Source organism: Mustela erminea, chromosome 4, assembly GCF_009829155.1.
Source record: "Mustela erminea isolate mMusErm1 chromosome 4, mMusErm1.Pri, whole genome shotgun sequence".
Classification (NCBI taxonomy): domain Eukaryota; kingdom Metazoa; phylum Chordata; class Mammalia; order Carnivora; family Mustelidae; genus Mustela; species Mustela erminea.
Genome location: NC_045617.1, coordinates 102,885,862 through 102,908,795, shown reverse-complemented (window position 1 = coordinate 102,908,795; position 22,934 = coordinate 102,885,862). Strand labels below are relative to the sequence as shown.

At 37.2% G+C, this 22,934-nt stretch overlaps 1 protein-coding gene across 2 annotated transcripts in view; it reads right to left on the bottom strand.

The window, feature by feature from the left end:
• BEND6 (BEN domain containing 6) overlaps positions 1-22,934 on the bottom strand; it is a 50,931-nt gene that overhangs the window by 6,126 nt on the left and 21,871 nt on the right. Inside the window, exons 3-7 of one of the 2 annotated variants that reach the window (XM_032340327.1) lie at positions 21,910-21,945; positions 19,631-19,808; positions 4,476-4,696; positions 2,802-2,994; positions 1,891-2,027 (exon numbers count right to left, since the gene is read on the bottom strand). In XM_032340327.1, the coding sequence (XP_032196218.1) occupies positions 1,900-2,027; positions 2,802-2,994; positions 4,476-4,696; positions 19,631-19,808; positions 21,910-21,945 (756 nt within the window). In that variant the 3' untranslated portion in view covers positions 1,891-1,899. The remainder of the gene's footprint in view (positions 1-1,890; positions 2,028-2,801; positions 2,995-4,475; positions 4,697-19,630; positions 19,809-21,909; positions 21,946-22,934) is intronic. The other variant, XM_032340328.1, reaches the window with a different exon arrangement.

Genomic DNA, 22,934 nt, shown 5'->3' with positions numbered 1-22,934 from the left:
TCAGTCCTTTTGAGATAATTTGGAATTATCAATACTTCGAATGAAAGATACCTGACAATTAAGAAAATTTTTCCATTCTAGTGTTTATCTCCACTTCTGATTCTAAATATACACATTTCTATTCCAAGCAACTTGTCCACAAAGTAAGGCTCAGGCCCAGAAAGCAACAGAACATTTTGTGTTCTTAGCAAAAGATTTGTTCCTTTTTTTCTATTTGAATTAAAGCTGTAGTGAGGTGATTATTAACACTACTACTAGGTTGCAAGTAGAAACAGTACTGATATAAAACCCTTTTAACTTTAATCTCTTCAGTGCTCGACTGACTGATAGTCAGAGATGAGTTTTATGCGTACTCTTGGCAGTCTGAGGTATTTAAAAGGCAGAAGTTGGGATATTAAAATACTTCACAGAGCTCTGAAATATAATAACGTCCTCCAAAGGGTAGCCTGATAGAGAAGACCCTTGGAGCTCTGGTTACATGGCATTTAGCAGGGGAACTCGGCTATTCTACATCTGGATGACTGGGTAGTCTTATATCAAAATGAGCTGTTCTAATGGCTCATTTAAGCAGTTATCTCCCAACTGGGAAGTTGTGAAATTCACAATCTACTGAAATGTTTAATCAGTTGGGGAGAAAAAAGACAAAAAATATCAATCATATCTTGTATAAAACTGCAAGTTGGTCTACCAGTATGGGTGAGCCAAGGGAAAGACCCTGCCCTGCAGTTGTTTTAAGTGGGTTTTTTTGTTTGTTTGTTTGTTGTTTTTAGTATTGGTGACCCTCATCAGAACTAGTCTTCGTTATATAGCAAAATTGTAAGCCGCCCTCAAGGGTGTTGGGGGTGGTAGTCAGGAATGGGTAGAAGATAGATGGTGGGAAAGAATACATTACCCAAGTCTCTAATCCCATTTAAAACACAGTAAGAACATAAAAACAAATAAGATGTTTGAAGGTGGCTAGAGTTAGGCAGAGAACAAATAAATAGAAAGTCAAAGATAAAAGTAAACAAAATGGAAGAAAAACCTCCCTTTGTGTATTTACCATATACCTCTATGAATAAAAAAATATTAAAAAACAAAATAATGCATTTTTCCACATATTTTCCATAAAAATAATGGAGAGGAAGGATGAGCACAAGTGAACCAGCCAGCACATTAGGTTGAAGCAAACACAAAATTCCACTGGACAGTTTTGCCTAAGGGCAGGGCCTGACTATAAAGTGTATTTCCTTTAAAACTCCCTAGGAGCAATTCTTTCTCTTAGTATAATAGAAACATGTTGGTAAAAAAATCCTTATCAAACCAATACAAACTATAACAACTGGTGTAAAGATTTAAAGAGTGAGAAGCAAGAGGCAGATTGGTGGAGGGGACACCTCAGTATTTCCAGCCAGCAGTTGGTGCCAAAAACAAATGACTGTTTGGAATTTTAAGTTCAGTTCCATTGATGTACTTCAGAGACTTCCCTAGGATCTGTATCTCCCTGTTCTAGAGGAACACTTCCTAAATGATCAAACTTCCTCTTTTGACTCCTTTCTACCCCCACCCACAAATTAACATGCATTCTGTGAAGAAAAAGCAAAGTTCTTCAGTAAAACACATTTGAAAAACATACACTCTGCTGCCTTCTTAGAGATTTCTAGAGCACTTGGGCGTAAGAGTATAAAATACTCTGAGGAGTTCTGGAAAAGGAAAATCTGGATTTGAATTTAGCATTCCCCCAATTTCAATCCCCTTTCCCGTCCTCACCTCCATCCCCACAAATACCTATTAGCATGTCTTGGGCCACTGACATTCTCTGATAAAATAGTCACAAAATGCGGTTCCAGGGATCAAAGAATTACATCTTCTTGCCACACAGAAAGGACTGTGAAGATTGAGAGGACTTACCAAAAGGTTCTACTTAATGTCCTGAGAGTTCAGATTTTTGCTTAAATTTGGCTTCTTGGTACAGTTGTTTAGCTTTTGCCCTATCATTCTCCTAATTGAAACATCATCTGTGTTGGGAAATAACTGTTTTGTGACTCCTGTAAAAAACAACAATAACACATGAAAACACTTTTTGAGGCCTTTGCATCTTAAGGTATGAACTGAGATAAAACATCAAGCAATCCACAATGTAGTTTTGTCTCCATTTTGCAAAAACAGCCCAAACACCAATGAGAAATGGCATATTAAAATACAGAGAGCTCAGATTCAGTGATTCCCTCAATTTTTTGACATTTACAAAAAATCATTTGATAGCTAGATGATTATATTTGAGGAGATTAACTTAAAAACCATAAGTAGAACTAAGGAGGACATGTGTTGTAAGGAGAACCAGGTGTTATACACAACTGATGAATCACTGAACTCTACATCTGAGATAATAACACACAAGTGTTCATTAATTGAATTTAAATAGAAGAAAATAAAATTAAATTAAAAAACACAGAAGTAGGAAATTAGACCCTATTTTTCTAGAATAAAAGATAAGGAATCTAAAGCCAAGATAAGAAAGAGAAAATAAGATCTAAACTCTTCACTGAAATTTTGTTTGAAAGGATTTTGGGATGCATTTTTCTGAAGTTATGAATTTATGAATTCAAAATTTTCGTGAAATAAAATTTAGCTTTATTTTAGTAACTGTTTTAATGTAATTTTTCTATAAAATTTACCATATTTATTAAGAGATTTAGGCTATTTTGAGATTTTTCTTTCATAGAAAAATAAACAACAAAAAGACCATGAAAGAATAACTTAACCTTGAGTGGTAAAATAATTTCAAATTCATGTGACAGTGTAATACAACCATATAATACCTATGATTTCTTGAACTTCATTCTGATTCATAGCTGGTTTTACGGCTTTGTCCCTGGAAGTAGAGGACTTGGCTCCGGTCAGGCTGTGTGTGGCCATGTACTCATTTGTATAAAGTACTTGCATTAAATCATTAATAAACTTCTGAGGCTTGCTCTTGTTACAACGGGCAATCTGCCATTTTTCAATCTTGAACTAAAAAATACAACATAATAGTTGAAACTGGAAAAAGGAAAAGAAAGTTGTATCCAGAAAAATATATTGCTAATTGAGTTAAGACATACCAGAAAACAAAATCAACATTCTTTAAGGGGATGTATTTTGCTTTTAATACATAGTCTACATTTCAGGGGTTAGAGTTAAATGTTATCTTTGATATAATTCCCAATATTTATGAGGTATTTGTTCCAGAGTATATCCAAGCTCTTGTCATGTGATCTCGATTGGATGGTTTAAGGATGAGTCCGATCCTCAACACCTCCTACTAAGTGTAGTAGGCAGAATAGTGGCCCACTGAAGATATCCATATCCCTGGAACTTGTGAATATGTGACCTTATATGGTTGTGATTAAAGGCAAGTACCTTGAGATGGGGAAATTATCCTGGATTATCCAGATGGGCCCAATTTTATCACAGGAGCCCTTAAAGAGGGAAGAGGGGGCAGAAGAATGGGTCAGAAAAAAGAGGCAGAAGAAGGAGGTTAGATTCGAATTGTGAGAGGGGCTTTGCCTCCATGGCTGGCTTTGAAGGTGGTAGAATGGCCCATAAACCAAAGAATGTAGTTGCCTCTAGAAATTGCCTCTGGAATTGGGTTGCCTCTATAGTCAGCAAGAAAATGGGAAACTCAGTTCTACAACCACAAGAAACTGAATTCTACAATAACCTAAAGAAGCAGGAAACAGATTTTTCCATAGAGCCTCCAGAAAGGAATGCATCTGCTGACTCCTTGATTTTACCACACTTCTGATCTACAGAACTGTGAGATAATACATTTGTGTTATTACAAATCACTAAGTTTGTGGTCATCTGTGACTTAGCAAAAGGAAACTGATATACCAATATTCAAATATTCTAAATGTTAGATTGTTAGTATTTAATTATAGCTCTGGAAGGCATATTTTGCAAAGCTGATATCCAATTCTATTGAAACTCTTGTCGTTTTACCTTCTGTTTCTTGAAGAGAAATTGGGGAAGTAGGAAAATATTATATTATTCCAGCATGCAGAAGCTGAAATTTACCTTCATTCAGTGATATAATTTTATAACCCTCAATGCATAGTTACCCATCACTAAACTAGAAATTTCTAGTTTAATAACCTCATCATTGACTGCAATTTGACTTTAGTTTTCTAAACCGGATACTTGTGAAACAAATATTTTTTTGATTTGTTGTTAATTGTTTTATGTAATTGCAATGTTATGGTCATGACCAAAAGTTACCTAAAGTTACCTGATGAAACAGTGATCATTTTGCAGTCTTTTTTCTTTTTTTTTTTTTTAATTTATCTTTTAGTAATCTCTACACCCACCCTGGGGCTTGAACTCACAAATCCTTGGATCAAAAGTCACATGCTCCACAGCCCAAGCCAGTCAGGCTCCCAACCATTTTGTAGTCTTATCTTAATTTTTGTATCTATTGTATCCCAGACAAAGATAGGGCAGGCTTTCCAACTGACCTGTTTCTCATCAGTATGATGCTCTTCTTCAGCTTTCAAGGAAATTGGTGAGCTGGAATTAGAGTTAGAATTACTGCACGTTGAGGCAAATGAGTCTGGTGAGGAGTTGTTTGTTGCTCTCCAGAGGGTGGATGCAGATGTGGACATGGTTCCTCCACCCTTAAGCAGGGCTTCTGCCATACCAACCAATTCTTCAAACTGGGTGACTGCTTGCGGTAACACTAAAATGGCAAGAAAAAGTAACACTTTATGAATACTTTTAATAACAGGGGCATATCTTCCTATATTTTTTATTGTGTATACATACATATTATATTGCATGTATAGAAGTAGGTGGAACAAATTGTTAACATTTACTACTTTTGGAAAATAAACACGGTGAGAAGAGTGGTTGGGAGATATTTACTTTTTATTATTTAATAATGGCTTAATAATAAAATAATAATATATAAATTCAAAAACACGTGGTTGTTGCATTTAAATGTATATGCATCACTTCATAACTAAAATGAATGGTTTAAAGAGTTGATTCTTTTTTCTAATTGCTATTGGTATTACTTGAAGGTTTTTAATCTCATTTGGAGACATTGTTGATTCCAGCATCAATCATCTTCCAGATACTCACATCAGGCCAGTTTAAAAGACCATTAAATCAAACCATTTCCATTTAAGGTTATTAAAATAAATTTTCAGTGACCATTGTGCGTGGTTTTCCAGGAAGTCAAATTTCATGAAATTAAGAAAAATTCATTGCCATGATTCAGAACTATGTTTTCACATATTAAGGCTGAATTTGGGTAATCAGCTGAATGTTCTCTTTGTTCCTCTTCTTTTCATTTAAGATCTTATTTATTTATTTGACAGAGAGAGACAGCATGAGTAAGGGAGATGGGCAGAGGGAGAGGGAGAAGCAGACTGCCTGCTGAGCAGGAATTCCCAAGACCTGAGCCGGAAGACAGAAGCTTAACTGACTGAGCCACCCAGGCACCCTCTTTGTTCCTTTTTAGGTGGAAACTCACACATTCAAAGGTTCATGTCTCCATGTAAAATGGTCTTCTCTAGTTATGGTTATATCTAATTGTTTCCTAAGGACAAATAACATTTTTTGGGTGGGTGGAAGGCACTTTGAACCCTCCCTGATTCAACTCCTCACTCTATGGTTGAGGGTATTGGCTGCTGGAGAAGTAAAAAGACTGAAACCTTTTTCTTTAGCATACTATTAAGCTACAATCTTTGGATTAATATTTGACTTGAGAGCTAAAATCAGTAGCTAAAGGGAGATGAGTTCGACAAAATGGTATACCCAGTTAATGCATACCAACAAGATACAGAACATCTCCATCCTCCCAGAAAGTTGCCTCATGTCCCTTCCAAGTCAATCCCAGGGCTCACTTTAGAGGCAACCATTTATCCAACTTCCTTGCCAGAGGTAAGTTTTACCTGTTCTAGAATTACATATAAATGGTTTCAAATGGTATATTCTGGTTTTTTTTTTTTTTTGGTTTAACTTTTCTTTTGCTCTGCATAATGTTTTGAGATTTATTCATGTTGTATATTTCTGTTACTTATTCCTTTTTATTGCTGACTAATATTTCATTATATGGATACTCAACAATTAAAGTTTCATTTACCTGTTGATGGGTTATTTTCCACTTGACAACATGACTTTAATGGTTCCCTACTATTCTAAGGTATTGCTATCGTATAATTTATTTAAATGTTCTCTTTTTTTTTTTTCAAATTTTGGCTGCTTCCAATTTTTCTTTCTTTCTTTCTTTGAGAGAGGGAGGGAGAGAGAGCAGAGGAGGGAGGAGCAGAGGGAGGAGGGAGACTGAGAGAATTTTTTTTTTTTTTTTCCTGAGAGAATTTTAAGCAAACTCTGTGCTGAGCACAGAGCCCCACTTAGGGCTCCATCCATAGACCCTGAGATTATAACCTGAGCCAAAACCAAGAGTGGGTCCTTTAACTAACTGTGCCACCAAAACTCCCTGCTTCCAACTTTTCTTTATTACAAACAAAACTCTTGTGAACTGCCTAGCACATACAGCTCTGCATGTATCTCTGATAACAATAACGCTACAAATTCCTGAAAGCACAACAATAGGGTCAAAGGTATAAATGTTTTCTGACCTCAACTAATACTGCCCAATTGCTCTCCAGAAAGATTCTTCCAATTTACATGGCCACCAGCAATGTAAAAAGTCAACCATTTTGCTACACCATCAACAACAGGTGTTAGTCATTAGCAATAATCTTCACTATTTTGATAAGTTGAAATCTTAGTAAAATTTAATTTGCAATTATTTTATTATTGTGAAGTTAAATACATACTTATTGACCATTCAGGCTTCTGTGAATTAGGTATTAGGCTACAGAATATTAGTAGGGTGTTTTGTTTGTTTGTTTGTTTGTTTTTTAAAGTAATCTCTGCACCCAATGTGGGTCTCAGACTTATGACCCGGCGATCAATAGTTGCATGGTCCACCAACTGCCAGCCAGGTGCCCTTAGTATTTTTTCAAAAGATTTTATTTATTATTTGACAGAGGGAAAGACAGCAAGAGAAGGAACACAAGCAGGAGGAGTGGGAGAGGGAGCAGCAGGCTTTCTACCGAGCAGGGAGCCTGATATGGAACTCGATCTGAGGACTCCGGGATCATGACCAGAGCCAAAGGCAGAGGCTTAATGACTGAGCCACCCAGGCATCCCTATTTTTTCTATTTTTAATAACTTAGACAGTTTTTGTAAAATTCTTATAAGTGTGCATAGTGTGTTAGCTACTCTTATTTCCTTATATATTAAATATTTTAAGCTTTTATTTGCTGTAAGTTCCAAGTATTATCTTCCAAGTATTATCTTTATTTTATTTCATGATTTTTTGAAAGCATACACAAATTTTTAGTTTTTATTTTAAAGTAGCAGTATTTTCTTTACTGTATAATTCATCTATTTTATGGTTAGAAAGTCACTCAGCATTCAAAGCAGTAAAATACTCAGTCATATATTTTGTATAGTTCAAATATCTTTTTACAAGTGAGCTTTTTTTTTTTTTTTTTTCTGCCTGGATACAATTTTTTTTTTAACTTCCAAGGGATACTTTTAATTTACAAACAAAAATTGAAAACTCCGTATTTCCAGACCCCAGTTTCCACTCACAGCCAGTCTTGTTCCATTGATACTTCCGTCCATTTTCTCCCCAACCCAGGAATACTTCAACAAATCACAGGTAGCATCTCATTTTATCTGTAAATATTTCTATATGTATCTTTAAAGGTAAGAAATTTAAAAAATACAAGCAAAACACCATTGTGACAACCAGAAATACGCATCAGTAGTTCTTAAATATTTTTATTTTTTGTAATGGTACAGCTACTTTAAGTTTTTAATGAAGTAATCTCTACACCTAACATAGGACTCCAACTCTTTTTTTTTTTTTTTTTTAAGATTTTATTTATTTATTTGACAGAAAGACTATAAGCAGGCAGGGCAGCAGGCAGAGGGAGAAGGAGGAGCAAACCCAGGCACCCCTCCAACTCTTTTAAAAAAAATTTAATTTAATTTATTTTTTCAGTGTTCCATAAAAAAACCTAGTAAATGTCCAAATTTCTCTGACTTTCTCATTGTTGTTGTTTTTACTTTATTTGAATCAGGATCCAAATAAGGTCCACATATTATGAGTAGTTACTATCTCTTTTATAAACTACAGGTATTTTTTCTCTCTCTTTCCTAATTTTTTCCTTGGAATTTATTAATTGAAGAAACTGGATTATTTGTTTTACATGGTTTCCCACAGTGGGATTTTGCTGATTGTATCGATGACATACTGTTTAACATATTATTCTGTTCCTTAAATTAGCTCTAAATTGGTAATCAGATCTAAAGTCTTGATTAGGGCGCCTGGGTGGCTCAGCGGGTTAAGCTGCTGCCTTCGGCTCAGGTCATGATCTCAGGGTCCTGGGATCGAGTCCCATATCGGGCTCTCTGCTCAGCAGGGAGCCTGCTTCCCTCTCTCTCTCTCTCTCTGCCTGCCTCTCTCTCTGTCAAATAAATAAATAAAATCTTAAAAAAAAAAAAAAGTCTTGATTAAATTTGGGTAGGATTTTAAAATTCTATCGGATAGAATTGAATGCATGGTTAGCTTTTTTTGTGATATTAGTCGTTACTGATTATCACCCTTTAGATTCATTACATCATAAGGAGTTGCAAAATTGTGATATTCTAGTACTTTTTTTTTCATTTATTAGCTAGAATTCTTGTACAAAGGGAAACTTCCTCCCATCAACTATTTGGTTACACTTAGGTTTATTTCCTATAATAATGGCAGGGTAAATGCTTGTTTTATTATCTGTATTTACCAGTTTTCAGATGACCATTAAGTTTTTTCTTTTTTTTTTTTAAGCTTTTTTTCTTTTTTGAATACCATTATGAACTCATGCATTTAAATATACATGATAACCTGCCGTGGTCATCCTTACTGTTGATCCTCAAAAAGTCTCATCTTTGGCCAGTGGGAACCTCTTTTTCTTCTTCTTCTTCTTCTTCTTTTTTTTTTTTTTTTTTAAAGATTTCATTTATTTGTTTGACAAACAGAGATCACAAGTAGGCAGAGAGGCAGGCAGAGAGAGAGGAGGAAGCAGACTCCCTGCTGAGCAGAGAGCCCAATGCAGGGCTCTATCCCAGAACCCTGGGATCATGACCTGAGCCAAAAGCATAGGCTTTAACCCACTGAGCCACCCAGGCGCCCTAGGAACCTCTTCTAACTGGCACATCTATATAGTCTTTGTTAACTGCCTTGCTTTCTGCTATGACAAGTTTCTCATTTGGATTTTCTGTTCTAGGCTCCCAAAAAGGCTCATCTCACACATTGCCTGTGCAAATTCTGGATTCAGCCATTTCTCCAAGGAACCCTAGCTCCTTTTAGTGGGAAGTGTTATATAACCAAATCCAGGTGCTAAAAGTATTCTTGCTATTGAGCTCTTGCTTTTACGCCTATTCAGTGAAGAGTATTAGAAAATATATATTATTAATTTTTAAAGATAAATTTCCTCAACACACACAAAACAGGCAATCATATAAAAAAATGGGCAGAAGATATGAACAGAGACTTCTCCAATGACGACATACAAATGGCTATCAGACACATGAAAAAATGTTCATCATCACTAGCCCTCAGGGAGATTCAAATTAAAACCACATTGAGATATCACCTTACACCAGTTGGAATGGCCAAAATTAATAAGACAGGAAACAACATGTGTTGGAGGGGATGTGGAGAAAGGGAAACCCTCTTACACTGTTGGTGGGAATGCAAGTTGGTGCAGCCTCTTTGGAGAACAGTGTGGAGATTCCTCAAGAAATTAAAAATAGAACTTCCCTATGACCCTGCCATTGCACTCCTGGGTATTTACCCCAAGGATACAGATGTCGTCAAAAGAAGGGCCATCTGTATCCCAATGTTTATAGCAGCAATGGCCATGGTTGCCAAACTATGGAAAGAACCAAGATGCCTTTCAACGGACGAATGGATAAGGAAAATGTGGTCCATATACACTATGGACCTCCGTCAGAAAGGATGAATACCCAACTTTTGTAGCAACATGGACGGGACTGGAAGATGTTATGCTGAGTGAAATAAGTCAAGCAGAGAGAGTCAATTATCATATGGTTTCACTTATTTGTGGTGCATAACAAATAGCATGGAGGACATGGGGAGTTAGAGAGGAGAAGGGAGTTGGGGGAAATTGGAAGGGGAGGCGAATCATGAGAGACTATGGACTCTGAAAAACAATCTGAGGGGTTTGAAGTGGCGGGGGTGGGTGGGAGGTTGGGGTACCAGGTGGTGGGTATTATAGAGGGCACGGATTGCATGGAGCACTGGGTGTGGTGAAAAAATAATGAATGCTGTTATGCTGAAAATAAATAAATTTAATTAAAAAAAGATAAAGATAAATCTCATCATGTATTTAAACCAGTACTTCCCACTCAAAATTCAGAACATAGGTTTTTTATTTAAATTGTATAGTTATGGGGCACCTGGGTGGCTCAGTAGGTTGAGCCTCTGCCTTCGGCTTGGGTCACGATCTCGGGGTCCTGGGATCGAGCACATTGTTGGGGGGGGGGTCTCTGCTCAGCAGGGAGCCTGCTTCCCCCTCTCTCTTCCTCTCTGCCTACTTGTAATCTCTCTCTCTGTCAAATAAATAAATAAAATCTTTAAAAAAGATAAACAATTGTATAGTTATGGTTTTTAGTGTGCCACATGGAGTGGAATGAGAACTTAACTTGAACTTGGATCCCCCATCCCCAACACACGCTGCAATATCAGTTTCCCCAGAGCCATTTGCTGAATAATTTATCCTTTTCCTGATTAACTTGTAGGACTTGCTACATGAAATGCCAGGCTCATTGCAAATATGAAAATGCAGTGCTCTTTGTTCAAAACTTCTTAATAACCTTAATATGGTGACAGTAAAGCCTTTAACTAGTATGTGGGGCCTTTCTAAGAGCAGGGCTCTGACTGCCTACTTAGGGCACGGATCCATGAAGTTGGGCCTGACGACTTATGATACCGAACAACATTAACAGCAAGGAAATTACATGGCACCTGCTATTGCCAGGTTCTGTTCTGAATGCTTTACATGTCACCCAGGCAAGCACTGTCATTATTTCCAGTTTTGAGATGAGGAAACTGAGGCACAGAGTGGTTGAACAACTTTCACATGGTAACACAGACAGTAGGTGGCAGAGTCAGGATTTGAACCCAGGTGGTTTGGCCCCTCTAAATCTGTACTATTTACCTCTATGCCATAGCGTTTGTAGGATAGTTTCTCTGTCATATATGAGGTTCTGACTGAGGGATCTGCATTCTGTTCCAAATCACCATTGCTGATCTTGCACTAGTAACTTTTATTTTTAAAAGATTTTATTTATTTATTTGACAGACAGAGATCACAAGCAGGCAGAGAGGCAGGCAGAGAGAGAGAGAGGGAAGCAAGTTCCCAGCTGAGCAGGAGCCTGTCGTGGGGCTTGATCCCAGGACCCCAAGATCATGTCCTGAGCCAAAGGCAGAGGCTCAACGCACTGAGCCACTCAGGTGCCCCCAAATAACTTATTTTTAGTCATTTGAAATTTATATGATTTATGTTGACAGGTTATACCCTCATATTCTTTTTTCAGAAGATTCCTAATTGATTTTGCCTACTTTTTCAGGTTAGCTTTATAATGATCATTGTCAAATTTCCAAAAACAAAACAAAACAAAAATCATTAGTATTTTTATTGGAATCCCACTGAAAGTATTAGTTATTTGGGGATGAATTGGCATCTTCTCCTTTCATCAATGAATGTGACAAGTCTCTCCATTAATTTATATTTCTTCGCTGAGTTTTTTATATTTCTTCATTGACCACATATGTGTCTTATTTAGGTTACTAGTAGCTATTTTATAGTTATTTGTAATTAATGTGACTGGATTCTTTTTTTTTTTCCCCCTAAGAAAATAACTGGAAATTTCTGTACTATAAAGAAATTACTGATTTAAAAAAATAGTAGCTGCTAGATTTGGGGGCATGTATTATATACTTTTATCAGTTTTGAAATAAAATAAGGCTTATAATGAATAACAGTAGTCTTCTGCCTTATCACTCACCACTCCTGATTATCGCTCTTAGAGATCACCAATCCCAAATCATTTAACTATTTCTTTTGGTACTTACTTTCATACTCTTAAATAATAATGTGCATATACAACTATTTATTGATTTTTCAGATCCATATAATTATTTACTGATTTTCTATTTTCTTTTTTTTTTTTTAAGTAAGTTCTACATGCAACGTGGGGCTTGAACTCACCACTCTGAGATCAAGAGTGACATTCTCTATGACTGAGCAAGTTAGGCACCGCTTCTTAATGATTTTCAACTATGTAATATGGCAATATTGTTCTCTTTCAACTCCTCTCCCAGCCACGCAGAAATACACATACCTGCTACTCACACGCAAACATACACACACTCTTCTCATCTTCCCAGAATAGTGATAACACAATTGTTTAATAAATATTGTGCTTTCATTATTATACTGATGTAAACATTATTCACATTTCTTTTTCTTTAAAACATGATTCCCCCCGCCTAGAGTTAATAATTACCTTATTATTATTGTTTTTTACACTATTTCTCTCACCCTAAACTTCTATACATCTCTAAACTTCCTATGTAAATCTCTTTATATATTTGGATATATCATGTCAAATGCCAATTTCATATATTTCTTGGAGCTGTCTCCTCTGGAGCCCTGCATATTCCTCCACAGTCTGGGCTAGCTGCTTCTAGGCGACTGTATACTTTTCATCTTGGAGTTTCCCTTCACTATCCTTCAATGACACCTCCTTGCCTCTCTCCTGAATTGGACCACCTATTCCCTGGATGTCATGTTTTTTATTTTTCTAGATTTACTCTCTCATTTGGGAGGAGTTTTTCCTCCCTTAGCCTTTGAAAAAGAAATAGGAAGTACATTAGTGAGATGTTGTATGAAAGTATTACCAGCCCTAACACTTGGTTGATAATTTCACTCAGGTATAGAAGTTTAGAGTTACATTCCCTTCGTAATTTAGAAGGCATTGCTTATTTTTCTTGGAACTTCCAGTGTTGCTGGTGAAAAGTCCAATGCCATTCTGATTCCCAGTCCTTAGCATGGGGCGTATTTACTTCCTCTGAAAGCTTTTGAATCTTCCCTTTACTTCTGCTGTTCTGAAATTTCACAATGTTATGACTTGGACAAGTCTTTTTGCTTTGGGTGTTATCTTTTAATGTAAAAAATTGTGACCTTCAATTCTAGAAATTTGTGGTATTAATATTAAATAACTTCTCCCTCTTCTCTCATACCTTTTAGGTTCTCTTGTCTTTGGTCATTTAACCTCTGGGACTAATTCATTATTTTACCTAATCTTTTCTATTTTCCTTTTCTGGGTCTTCTTACTCTAATATCTACAAGATTTTCTTAACTTTACTTCCAGACATTTTACTGAATTTCTAGGTTTCTCCCCCTTGTTCTTTGGATATTCCTCTCTTAAACTAACCCTGTTCTTGTTTTGTGCAAATTTCTACTGCTCCCTGAATTGTCTCTGTTCCCTCTGACATTATTATTCTCTTTGTTCATTTTGATTTGTGTTCCATGTTAGAGGATTTCCTTAAATAAGCACCCTCCCTCAGCTTGGCTCAGTGTCCCTGAGTTCATAGATTTGGTTCAACCTCTTCTGAGTGAAAACCTCCATCTTCTACTGCGGTGAAGGGTGGTAGTTGCAGGCTACATAGGGAGAATATGTGACTTTGTGGTCCCAAAAGGTCTTTATGTAGGTCTTTCAATGACTCCAGTTTTCACACTACCAGCACTATCATAATCCCTTTCACAGGTACAAATCCTAAACCATTTATAGTTCTCTGGTGTGATTTAGCTTCTTTCTTTTTAATTTCTCTACCTCTACCCACTCCGCACCCCCATCCCAGACACTGAGTTTTTAGATTCTTACAGCTAGTCAGTTACTACTCACTCATCTGCTTTTCAGTGTCTAAAATTTTACTGGCATCTTTTAGCTGCTGTGGTCTTCTTTACAGTTTCCCTGACCTTGTGCTTTTACACACTTTAAGTTTATTTTTAGTAAGGTTTCAGAAGAGAAGGGAGAGTCACACACATTTCACTTAAGCATTATGTCATACTTAAAGAAACTGGGGCAAAACTTAACTGATTTTTGATTCTTTACTGAAATCTCATTTTTTACGAGAGTTGAATTTTCAGTTGATGCTTTCTTTTTCCTAGGTATACATTCATTCTCTAAAAATAATGACAACTTAATACCTTCTATAAAATAGATATATCACTATTTTCCTTTTATATCTTATGGTGTTGGTCAGTTGTGGTCCATAAGACATGTTTCAAATGCTTAAAACATACATGTATAGCAGACACACATTTGCTCTTCTGAAAGTCTAAAATGGCATATATATTCTACCATTTTTCCTCAGTAGGCTTTATAAACTGAAAAAGAGCCCTGATTCTTAGTTCAAAATGTTATTAAGAGCATTACTGAGCAAAAGATAAATAACCATTCCGCATTCTTTTCTCAGACCCTTTCTTATTTGGATTATACATAAAATTTCAACTCTCTGTTATCTTCCTACTTCCCAACTGTAGCTTTACAAGGAGGCCTCCTCTGATCATGTTATTTAGGACTGTATTTAAGATTGTGTATTTTTAAAAAAGATTTTATTTATTTATTTGACAGACAGAGATCACAAGTAGGCAGAGAGGCAGGCAGAGAGAGAGGAAGGGAAGCAGGCTCCCTGCTGAGCAGAGAGCCCAATGCAGGGCTCAATCCCAGGACCCTGAGATCATTACCTGAGCCGAAGGCAGAGGCTTTAACCCACTGAGCCACCCAGGTAGTACCCCTAAGATTGTATTTTTATGCTCTCCCTCAAATCCCAATCTTCTTTTACCTTCCTTATTTTTTACATACTACTATCAGCTAACATTTTATATAATTTATTCAATTATTAATTATTACAGCTTTTGACTGTCTTGCCCCAGTAGAATGTAGGTTCCATGAGAGCAAGGATCTTTGTTTTATTTGCTGGACTTTCCTAGGTACTTAGAACAGTGACTAATATATAGGAGGACTTTATAAATATTACCGAATGAGTAAATGCATGATGAGTACCACAGCAGTAGTGGGCAGTTCCTGTTGCCTGAATTCCAGCCAATAGCTAACTCTATGACTTGGTTTCTGGAGGTACACTTGTGTGTGTGTGTGTCTGTGTGTGTGTGTGTGTATGGAGGGGGTAGAGAATATTAAATATATAATAGATAATAGATTATATAGAGATTTGTAAGTGCCAAAGAGGAAATGAAGCAGGGGAAGATAAAATACGTTGCAGAGAGAGAGGCTGAAATTTTATATTGAGGAAGGAGTTTAGGGAAAAGATGAATTTAGAGTAAGGTCTTGAAGTGAGTAAGTGAGAAGAATGTTCTTCTGGGGGAAGAACATTCCAGCTTGAGGAAATGACCAGTACAAAGACACTAAAGTAAGAACATGTCTGATGTCTTCAAAGAAAACACAAGTAGTTCAGTGTGGCTGGATCACAGAGAAGGAGGGGAAAGTAGTAGAAAATAAGACTAAGAGAGGTAAGTAGAAGGAAAATAGCCGGAATGCATAAGGACTAAAGATCATAAAAATGATTTCTGTTTTCCCCTGAGTGAGGAGGAAATATACTTAAGGGTTCTGAAGAGAGAAGTGACGTGAACTGATTTTGTTTAACAGGATTATTCTTGCAACTGTGCTGAGAATAGACTAGAGAAAAGCAAGATCAAAAATAGTGACACCAGCTAGGAATCCACCATAATATTCTATGTGTGAGATAATGGTGGCTTGGACTAGAGTGACAGTAGTAGGGGTGGTAAAAAGGATTGTATCCCAAAAATGTTTTGAAAGCAAGGTCAGTAAGATTTGTCAATGGACTGAGTGTATGATGTAAAAGAAATATAGAAATTGGTTTTTCATTTGAGAAATTGGAACAATGAAGTTAGCATTAACCAAGATGAGGAAGAAAGGCAAAAACAGGTCAGGAGTGTGGTTTGCACATGTTAGTCTGAGAAACCTGTCAGTTATGTCATGTACACAGTTGGACAATGAGTTTGGGTTAAAGGGGGAAGTCCTGGCTGGAGAATCATAGTTTATTGATGGATTTGAACATGATGTAATTAGATATGATCACCTATGAAGTGAGTGTACATAGAAAGAAAAGAAGTTCAAGGTCTGAGCTTGGGGCATCATCAAATATTTAGAGAGTAAGATGATAAAATAAATCAGCCATATGGATTTAGATAGAAAGATCAGCAGTGTAAGAGGAAAACTGATAAATGTGGTGTTCTAAAAGCTAAATGAGGAAACTTCCAGAGAAGGAGACATAGCCAAATGTCTCAAATGCTGGTCACAGGGCAATTAGATGATCATCAAGAAATGGCTTTTGAAAAAAAAAAAAAAAAGAAATGGCTTTTGAGGAGCACCTGGGGGGCTCAGTTGGCTAAGCATCTGCCTTGGGCTCAGGTCATGATCTCAGGGTCTTGGGATTGAGCCCCGCATTGAACTCTCTGCTTCTCCCTCTTACTCTCCCTCTGTGCTCTCTCTCTCCAAAAAAATGGTTTTTGAGATTAGCAATATGGAATGTTATGGGTCCCCTCAAAAAGATAAATTGGAGTCCTAACCCCTAGTACCTCAGAGTGCAAACTTATTTGGAAATAGGGTCTTTATATTTGTCATCAAATTTAACTGAGGTCATTAAGGTGGGCCCTGATCCAGTATGACTGGTGTCCTTATAAGAATGGGGAAATTTAGACATGATGAGAGATAAGCATATGGGGAGAACACCACAAGAAGCCTGGCATTACATGGCCTCAAGTCAAGGAACAACCAGAAGCTGGGAGAGAGGGCTTCCCTGGTGCCTTTAGCGGGAGTGTGATCCTGCTGACACCTTAATTTTGGAATGTTAGCCTCCAGAAGGGAGACAGCACAGTTCTGTTGTTTAAGTTATGCAATTTGTAGTACTTTGTTACCAGTAAACTTATATATGGGAGTTATAGTGAACAAGAGAAAGAAATTATAATAGAACAATAAGGAACTAATTGAAGTGGATCCAGAGAGGGTAGAAGGGGAAAAATTGAACACAGTGTGTAGCATCAGATCATTTAGGGAGTTTTTCCTATAAAGGGGAGGAAAGAAATAGAGTGGAAGGTGGAGAAGCAAATAGCTTGGACGGGGTTTGGTTTTGTTTTTTAAATAATGGTAAGTCTGGTGCTAAGGGGAATGATTCATTAGAGAAGGAAAATTTTATCTTGTGTTGGAGAGCCAGGAGAAGCTCTAGAGCTATGTCCTTAGGTGAAAGAGGATGGCATCTGACGCATAGGTGGAGATAACTGTTTTGGGCTAGACAAGAGAGTAGGTCATCATGAGTGACAGGAGAGAGTGAAGCATAAGGCATAGGTGCGGGATAGGGCACTTGGCTGGTTCAGTTGGTAGAGCATGCAGTTCTTCATCTTGAGGTAGTGAGTTCAAGCCCTAAGTTTGGCATAGAGCTTACTTTAAAAATAAAAATACAAAAAAAAAAAAAAAAAGCATGGGTGCAAGGAGACGGCAGTCTATTTCATATCCTTCAATTTCTCAATGAAGTCAGAAGCAAAGTCATCAACTGAGAGCGAGGATATGGGAGGAGGTGTAAGAAGTTGGCAGAGAGAAAAAATGAAATGGCAACTGGGAGTGTGGGAGGGAGAAGAAGCTTGTCATAGTGATTCTTTTCACATACTATTGAAACTCATTTGCTACTCACACTTAGAATTTTATCATCTAAATGTATAACAAAAATTGGTGTAATAATTTTCTTTTGGGGCTTCTATGTGTCAGGTTCTGGTGTTGATAAAAGCAGAGACAGTAACAATAATAAATACCATTACTGAACACCTGTCATGTGCTTTGGGTGAAGCATTTCTTCCAATGATCTCTTCTAATCATCACAGCAGCAAGGACATGATAGGTTATCCCCGCCACCTCCCCCCCTCCCATTTTGAAGTTGGAGCTGGGGGCCCAGTAAAGTGACATGGCACCAGTTGTATAGCCAGTAAGAAGAGTTGGGATTCAAACCAAGGCCTGTAACTCAAAAATCAATACTTTTAGCCAGCAATTTATACTAACTTTATAAACTAGCTTTTCATCTTACTCTAAGTCCTGGAACAGATTATATGAAAATGAGAATGATCTGTTGTTTGAAATCACAAAAACCTCACCAGAAAAAAAAAAAAAGGCAAAACATTGGTTATAAAAATTCAATATTTATGGGGCGCCTGGGTGGCTCAGCGGGTTAAGCCGCTGCCTTCGGTTCAGGCCATGATCTCAGGGTCCTGGGATCGAGTCCCATATCGGGCTCTCTGCTCAGCGGGGAGCCTGATTCCCTCTCTCTCTCTCTCTCTGCCTGCCTCTTTCTCTGTCAAATAAATAAATAAAATCTTTAAAAAAAAATTCAATATTTAAAGTAGAAAAAAATAAAGACATAATGGTTTGGTGTTGGAATAAATATGTTTTAGCTGTAACTGCTTCTACTTAAAACTATGAAGTCTTCACTGTAATAAATATTATTAGGAAAGTATATGAGTCATTACCACAAAATGAAAATCTAGCTCATCACCATGTTCTATCTGTCTCCTATCAGTTCTGCCTCCATAATTATGTGGAACTGTCCTCTTTACTTCGATAACCATTGTCCTGGGCTAGGGTGCCATCATGTTAGTCTGGATGACTGCAATACTGTTGGAGAGTGGCCCTTCCCTGATTTCTTTCTTGTGTTATTTGTACTCATTTGTACATAGCAGCCAGAGGGATTTATTTTCAAAATGGTCTGTGTATTTACTGTTTTACAACAGAATATTGCCCAACACAAGACATGATTGCCAAATATTCAGCAGCACAAAATAGTGCATGATGCTTAACTGCAAATGGAAAACATAATTTTTGAAAACTAAACACTTAAATACAATATAGGATCCTAAAAAAGACATTATACCAAGTGGTTTTTAATTTGCATAAATCGATCTTTCTCCTTTATTAGTCTTCAGTGGAATGTGACTATTTCCCAGACTACTTTTCCCAACTCCAAAACTATACTTCAATGTACAGGATCTTTATTTCCAGTGGTTCTATAATGTCTCATAATAGGTCCCATTTTCTAGTACTTTCCTTAGCAGAGGGGAATAAGATAAGCACATTATGAACATGATAACTTATTTGTTCTGTCTTACTAACCTTTTCTCTCTGGGGCCTACCACAGTGAGTAACCCCTATTAAATGCTCAATAAATAGCCATTGAATATTATTAAATGAATACAACATTTGATATTTTGTAGGAATAATCTAAAATTCCCTAAGTCATAAACTAAGGGCTTAAAGATGAGTGCTTCTGTGTTAAATTATATAATCATAGATTTTCTTAAAATGTGATTTTTGATTGTTTTTCTCTGAAGCACTGATTTGGTTTTTCACTCTTGACAGCTGATTTGCAATAATTTTCATTCATCATATATTTTTCCTTTTATCTAAAAATATCAATTTTATCAAAGTTTACCTTGAAGCATGACCAAAGACTGTCGAAGTCGGCTGTTTTCTTTCCGGGTGTTTGTTAGTTTTTGTTTCAGACTTTTTATTTTCATGCACAATTCCTCCTTTGACAGTTCTGCTAAAGGCTCTTCATCTTCACTGGAGCTCTCACCAGGCAGAAAAGCATTTCCTGAATATGGGTCTCTCTAAAATACAAAGCAGGTACAACAAAAGAAGGTTCAAAGTGACTTTAATGGTTTATCCCATGTTCTATATGCTGAAGGGACTTAATCAGACCTACAAAACCCTCATCTCCCAGGCATTTCTTGCTCCAGATGAAGAGTTGTCCTACCTAGTGAACTAGCCTCAGCTTTGTCTTCCCCCCTGCAGGGGAGCTCAGAAAAGGGAAGACATCAAAGTTTCATGCACACATCTGTCACATAGCAGAAATCAGGATTCTGTCTAACTTCAGTGAAGAATATAATGTAGAAAAATTGTATAACAGAGAAGAATCAACCAGACAGCTATTCAGATCTTTGTAACTCATCTTCACCCTCTATTTCTCCCCTAACTTTTCACTCACAGCCTCACTGTTGAGACTGAGAAATTTGGGGGCTTATTGCATCAGAGAAAAGAGAAAAAGATTCACTTAGGACAAAGCATTCCTGCTTTCCTTTTAGTTTTAGAAGTAATTTTTAAGGTCAATAGTAAGACAAAAGTCTGAAAACATATGTACTTGGGTTGCAAGACCAAGGCTGTATTGATCCAGGAAAGGATTTATTCAAATTATTAATCTTGTGTATCCATCTATCTTTCTATTTATATAGAAAATTGGAGTATACAATGGAATTTATAAAGAGCCAAAAGGCTGGAGTATAAAAGTTTTTTAATTTTTATTTTATTTATTTATTTAAAAATATTTTATGTATTCATTTGAGAGAGAGGGAGCTCCAGTGTGGTGGGGGAGGGACAAAGGGAGTAGGAGAAACAGACTCCCTGCTGAGCAGGGATTCCCAATATGGGACTTGATTCCAGGACCTGGAGATCATGACCCAAGCCACAGGCAGATGCTTAACTGACTGAACCACTCAGTCGGTCCTGGAGTATAAATAAACTTTAGAGTAGAAGAGATAAAGGTATGACATAATGTTTAATGTTGCACAGGAAGGGAAGAGACATTCTGGTGCCAGGAGAAGCCTGGAAAAAAAAGGAGCTGGGATGGCAGGAAATCAGATTCAAGTGTCTTTGCTCTTCCTGACCCCATTGTTTGGGGGGAGGAAAGATGGGTCACAAGAATAAGGGTATATGATAGAAATATCCAGATAAATGAGGAGCAATCCTAGAATAACATGGTTGGCTCCTGCTCCTCAGTTTATTAAAAACTCTGTAAAGAGGGACACCTGGGTGGCTCAGTTGGTTAAGTGTCTGCCTTCAGCTCAGGTCATGATCCCAGGGTCTTGGGATCAAGTACATTGGGCTCCTTGCTCAGTAGGGAGCCTGCTTCTCCCTTTGCCTGCTGCTCCCCCTGTTGGTGCTTGCTCTCTTTCTCTCTCTCTGACAAATAAATAAGTAAAATGTTTAAAACAAAACAAAACAACTCCCTAAAAAGAGTCCCCATGTCCATCATTAACCCTAGGGTGTTAATGGTGCCTCTCTGGATCATAAATTAGAAATAGCCAAAAATAAGTATCTGGACAGCTGGATAAGAGAAAACAGTCAGACTCTCCAGAGTTCTTGAAAAGCAGCTAGAGAATCCAAATTGTCTCTCTGTCCTGGTCAGGAGACAGGTGAGTGCTGGGGAAACTAGTGAAATAGAAATAGTTTAGTGTGAGAACAGTGAGTCCACACAATGCCAGAACCTTATAGAAGATGGCAGTGGTCCTGACTCTTGCTGGCAGAGAGCCTCTTCAGACAACTGCACTGAAGGAAGAAGAGGCCAAGACTTAACAGCAGAGCACAAGGAACACATATAAGAGATACTCCCTGAAATGCGACTTAACAGCAGAGCACAAGCAACACACATAAGAGATACTCCCTGAAATGCTAGGCCCTGGGGAACAGGGAACACTGCACAGCAGGGCACTACAGGACCTCTTCTTCATAAGGCTGTTATTGTTAAAAGCAAAAGAAGTACCTGACTTTCCTAACACTGAGAAACAGACACAGAGAGTTAGACAAAATGAAGAGACAGATGAATATGTCCCAAATGAAAGAACAGGACCTAATCATAGCAAGAGATCTAAGCAAAACAGATATAAGTAATATGCCTGATAGATAGTTTAAAGTAATGATCATAAAGATACTCACTGGACTTGAGAAAAGAGTGGAGGACATCAGTGAGACCTTTAAGACAGAGATTAAAAAAAGAACCAATCAGAGATAACACAATAAATGAAATTCAAAAATACACTTGATGGTTGGGGCATCTGGGTGGCTCAGTTGGTTAAGTGTCTGCCTTCAGCTCAGGTCATAATGCCAGGGTACTGGATCAAGCCCCATCTTGGGCTTCCTGTTCAGCAGGGAGTCTGCTTTTCTCTCTTCTTCTGTCCGTCCCTCTGCTCATGAGTTCTTTCTCCCTCTCTCTCAAACAAAAAATCTTTTAAAAAGTATACTTGATGGAATAAATAGCAGACTAGATGAAGCAGAAGAATTAATTAATGACATGGAAGATAGAGTAATGGAAAGTAACCAAGCTGAGCAAAGGAGAGGAAAGAAAATTATGCAAATTGAGATAATCTTAGGGAAATCGATGACTCCATCAAGCATAATAACATTCTCATTATAAGGATCTCAGAAGAAGAGAGAGAAAAGGGGGCAGAATATTTATAAGAAGAAATAATAGCTTAAAACTTCCCTAATCTGGGGAAGGAAATAGGTATCTGGGGGAAAGAGGCACAGAGAGAGCTCCCCTCCCCTAATTCAACCCAAGGAGGTCTGCACCAAGACACATAGTAATTAAAATGGTAAAAAGTAATGATAAAGAAAAATATTTCAAAATAACAAGAGAATAAAAGTTAGTTACATACAAGGGAAACTCCATAAGGTTTTCAGTGGATTTTTCAGCAGAAACTTTGTGGGCCAGGAGGGAGTGGCATGACATATTCGAAGTGTTGAAAGGGAAAAATCTGCAGCCAAGAATACTCTATCCACCAAGGCTATTACACAGAATAGAAGGAGAGATAAAGAGTTTTTCATAAAAAAAAAATAAAGTAACTCATCACCACTAATGCAGCCCTACAAGAAATATTAAAGGAGACTCTTTGAATGAAAAGGAAAGACCACAAATGAGAGTATGAAAAGTAAAAAAATACAAAAGCAATATAAGTAAGTAC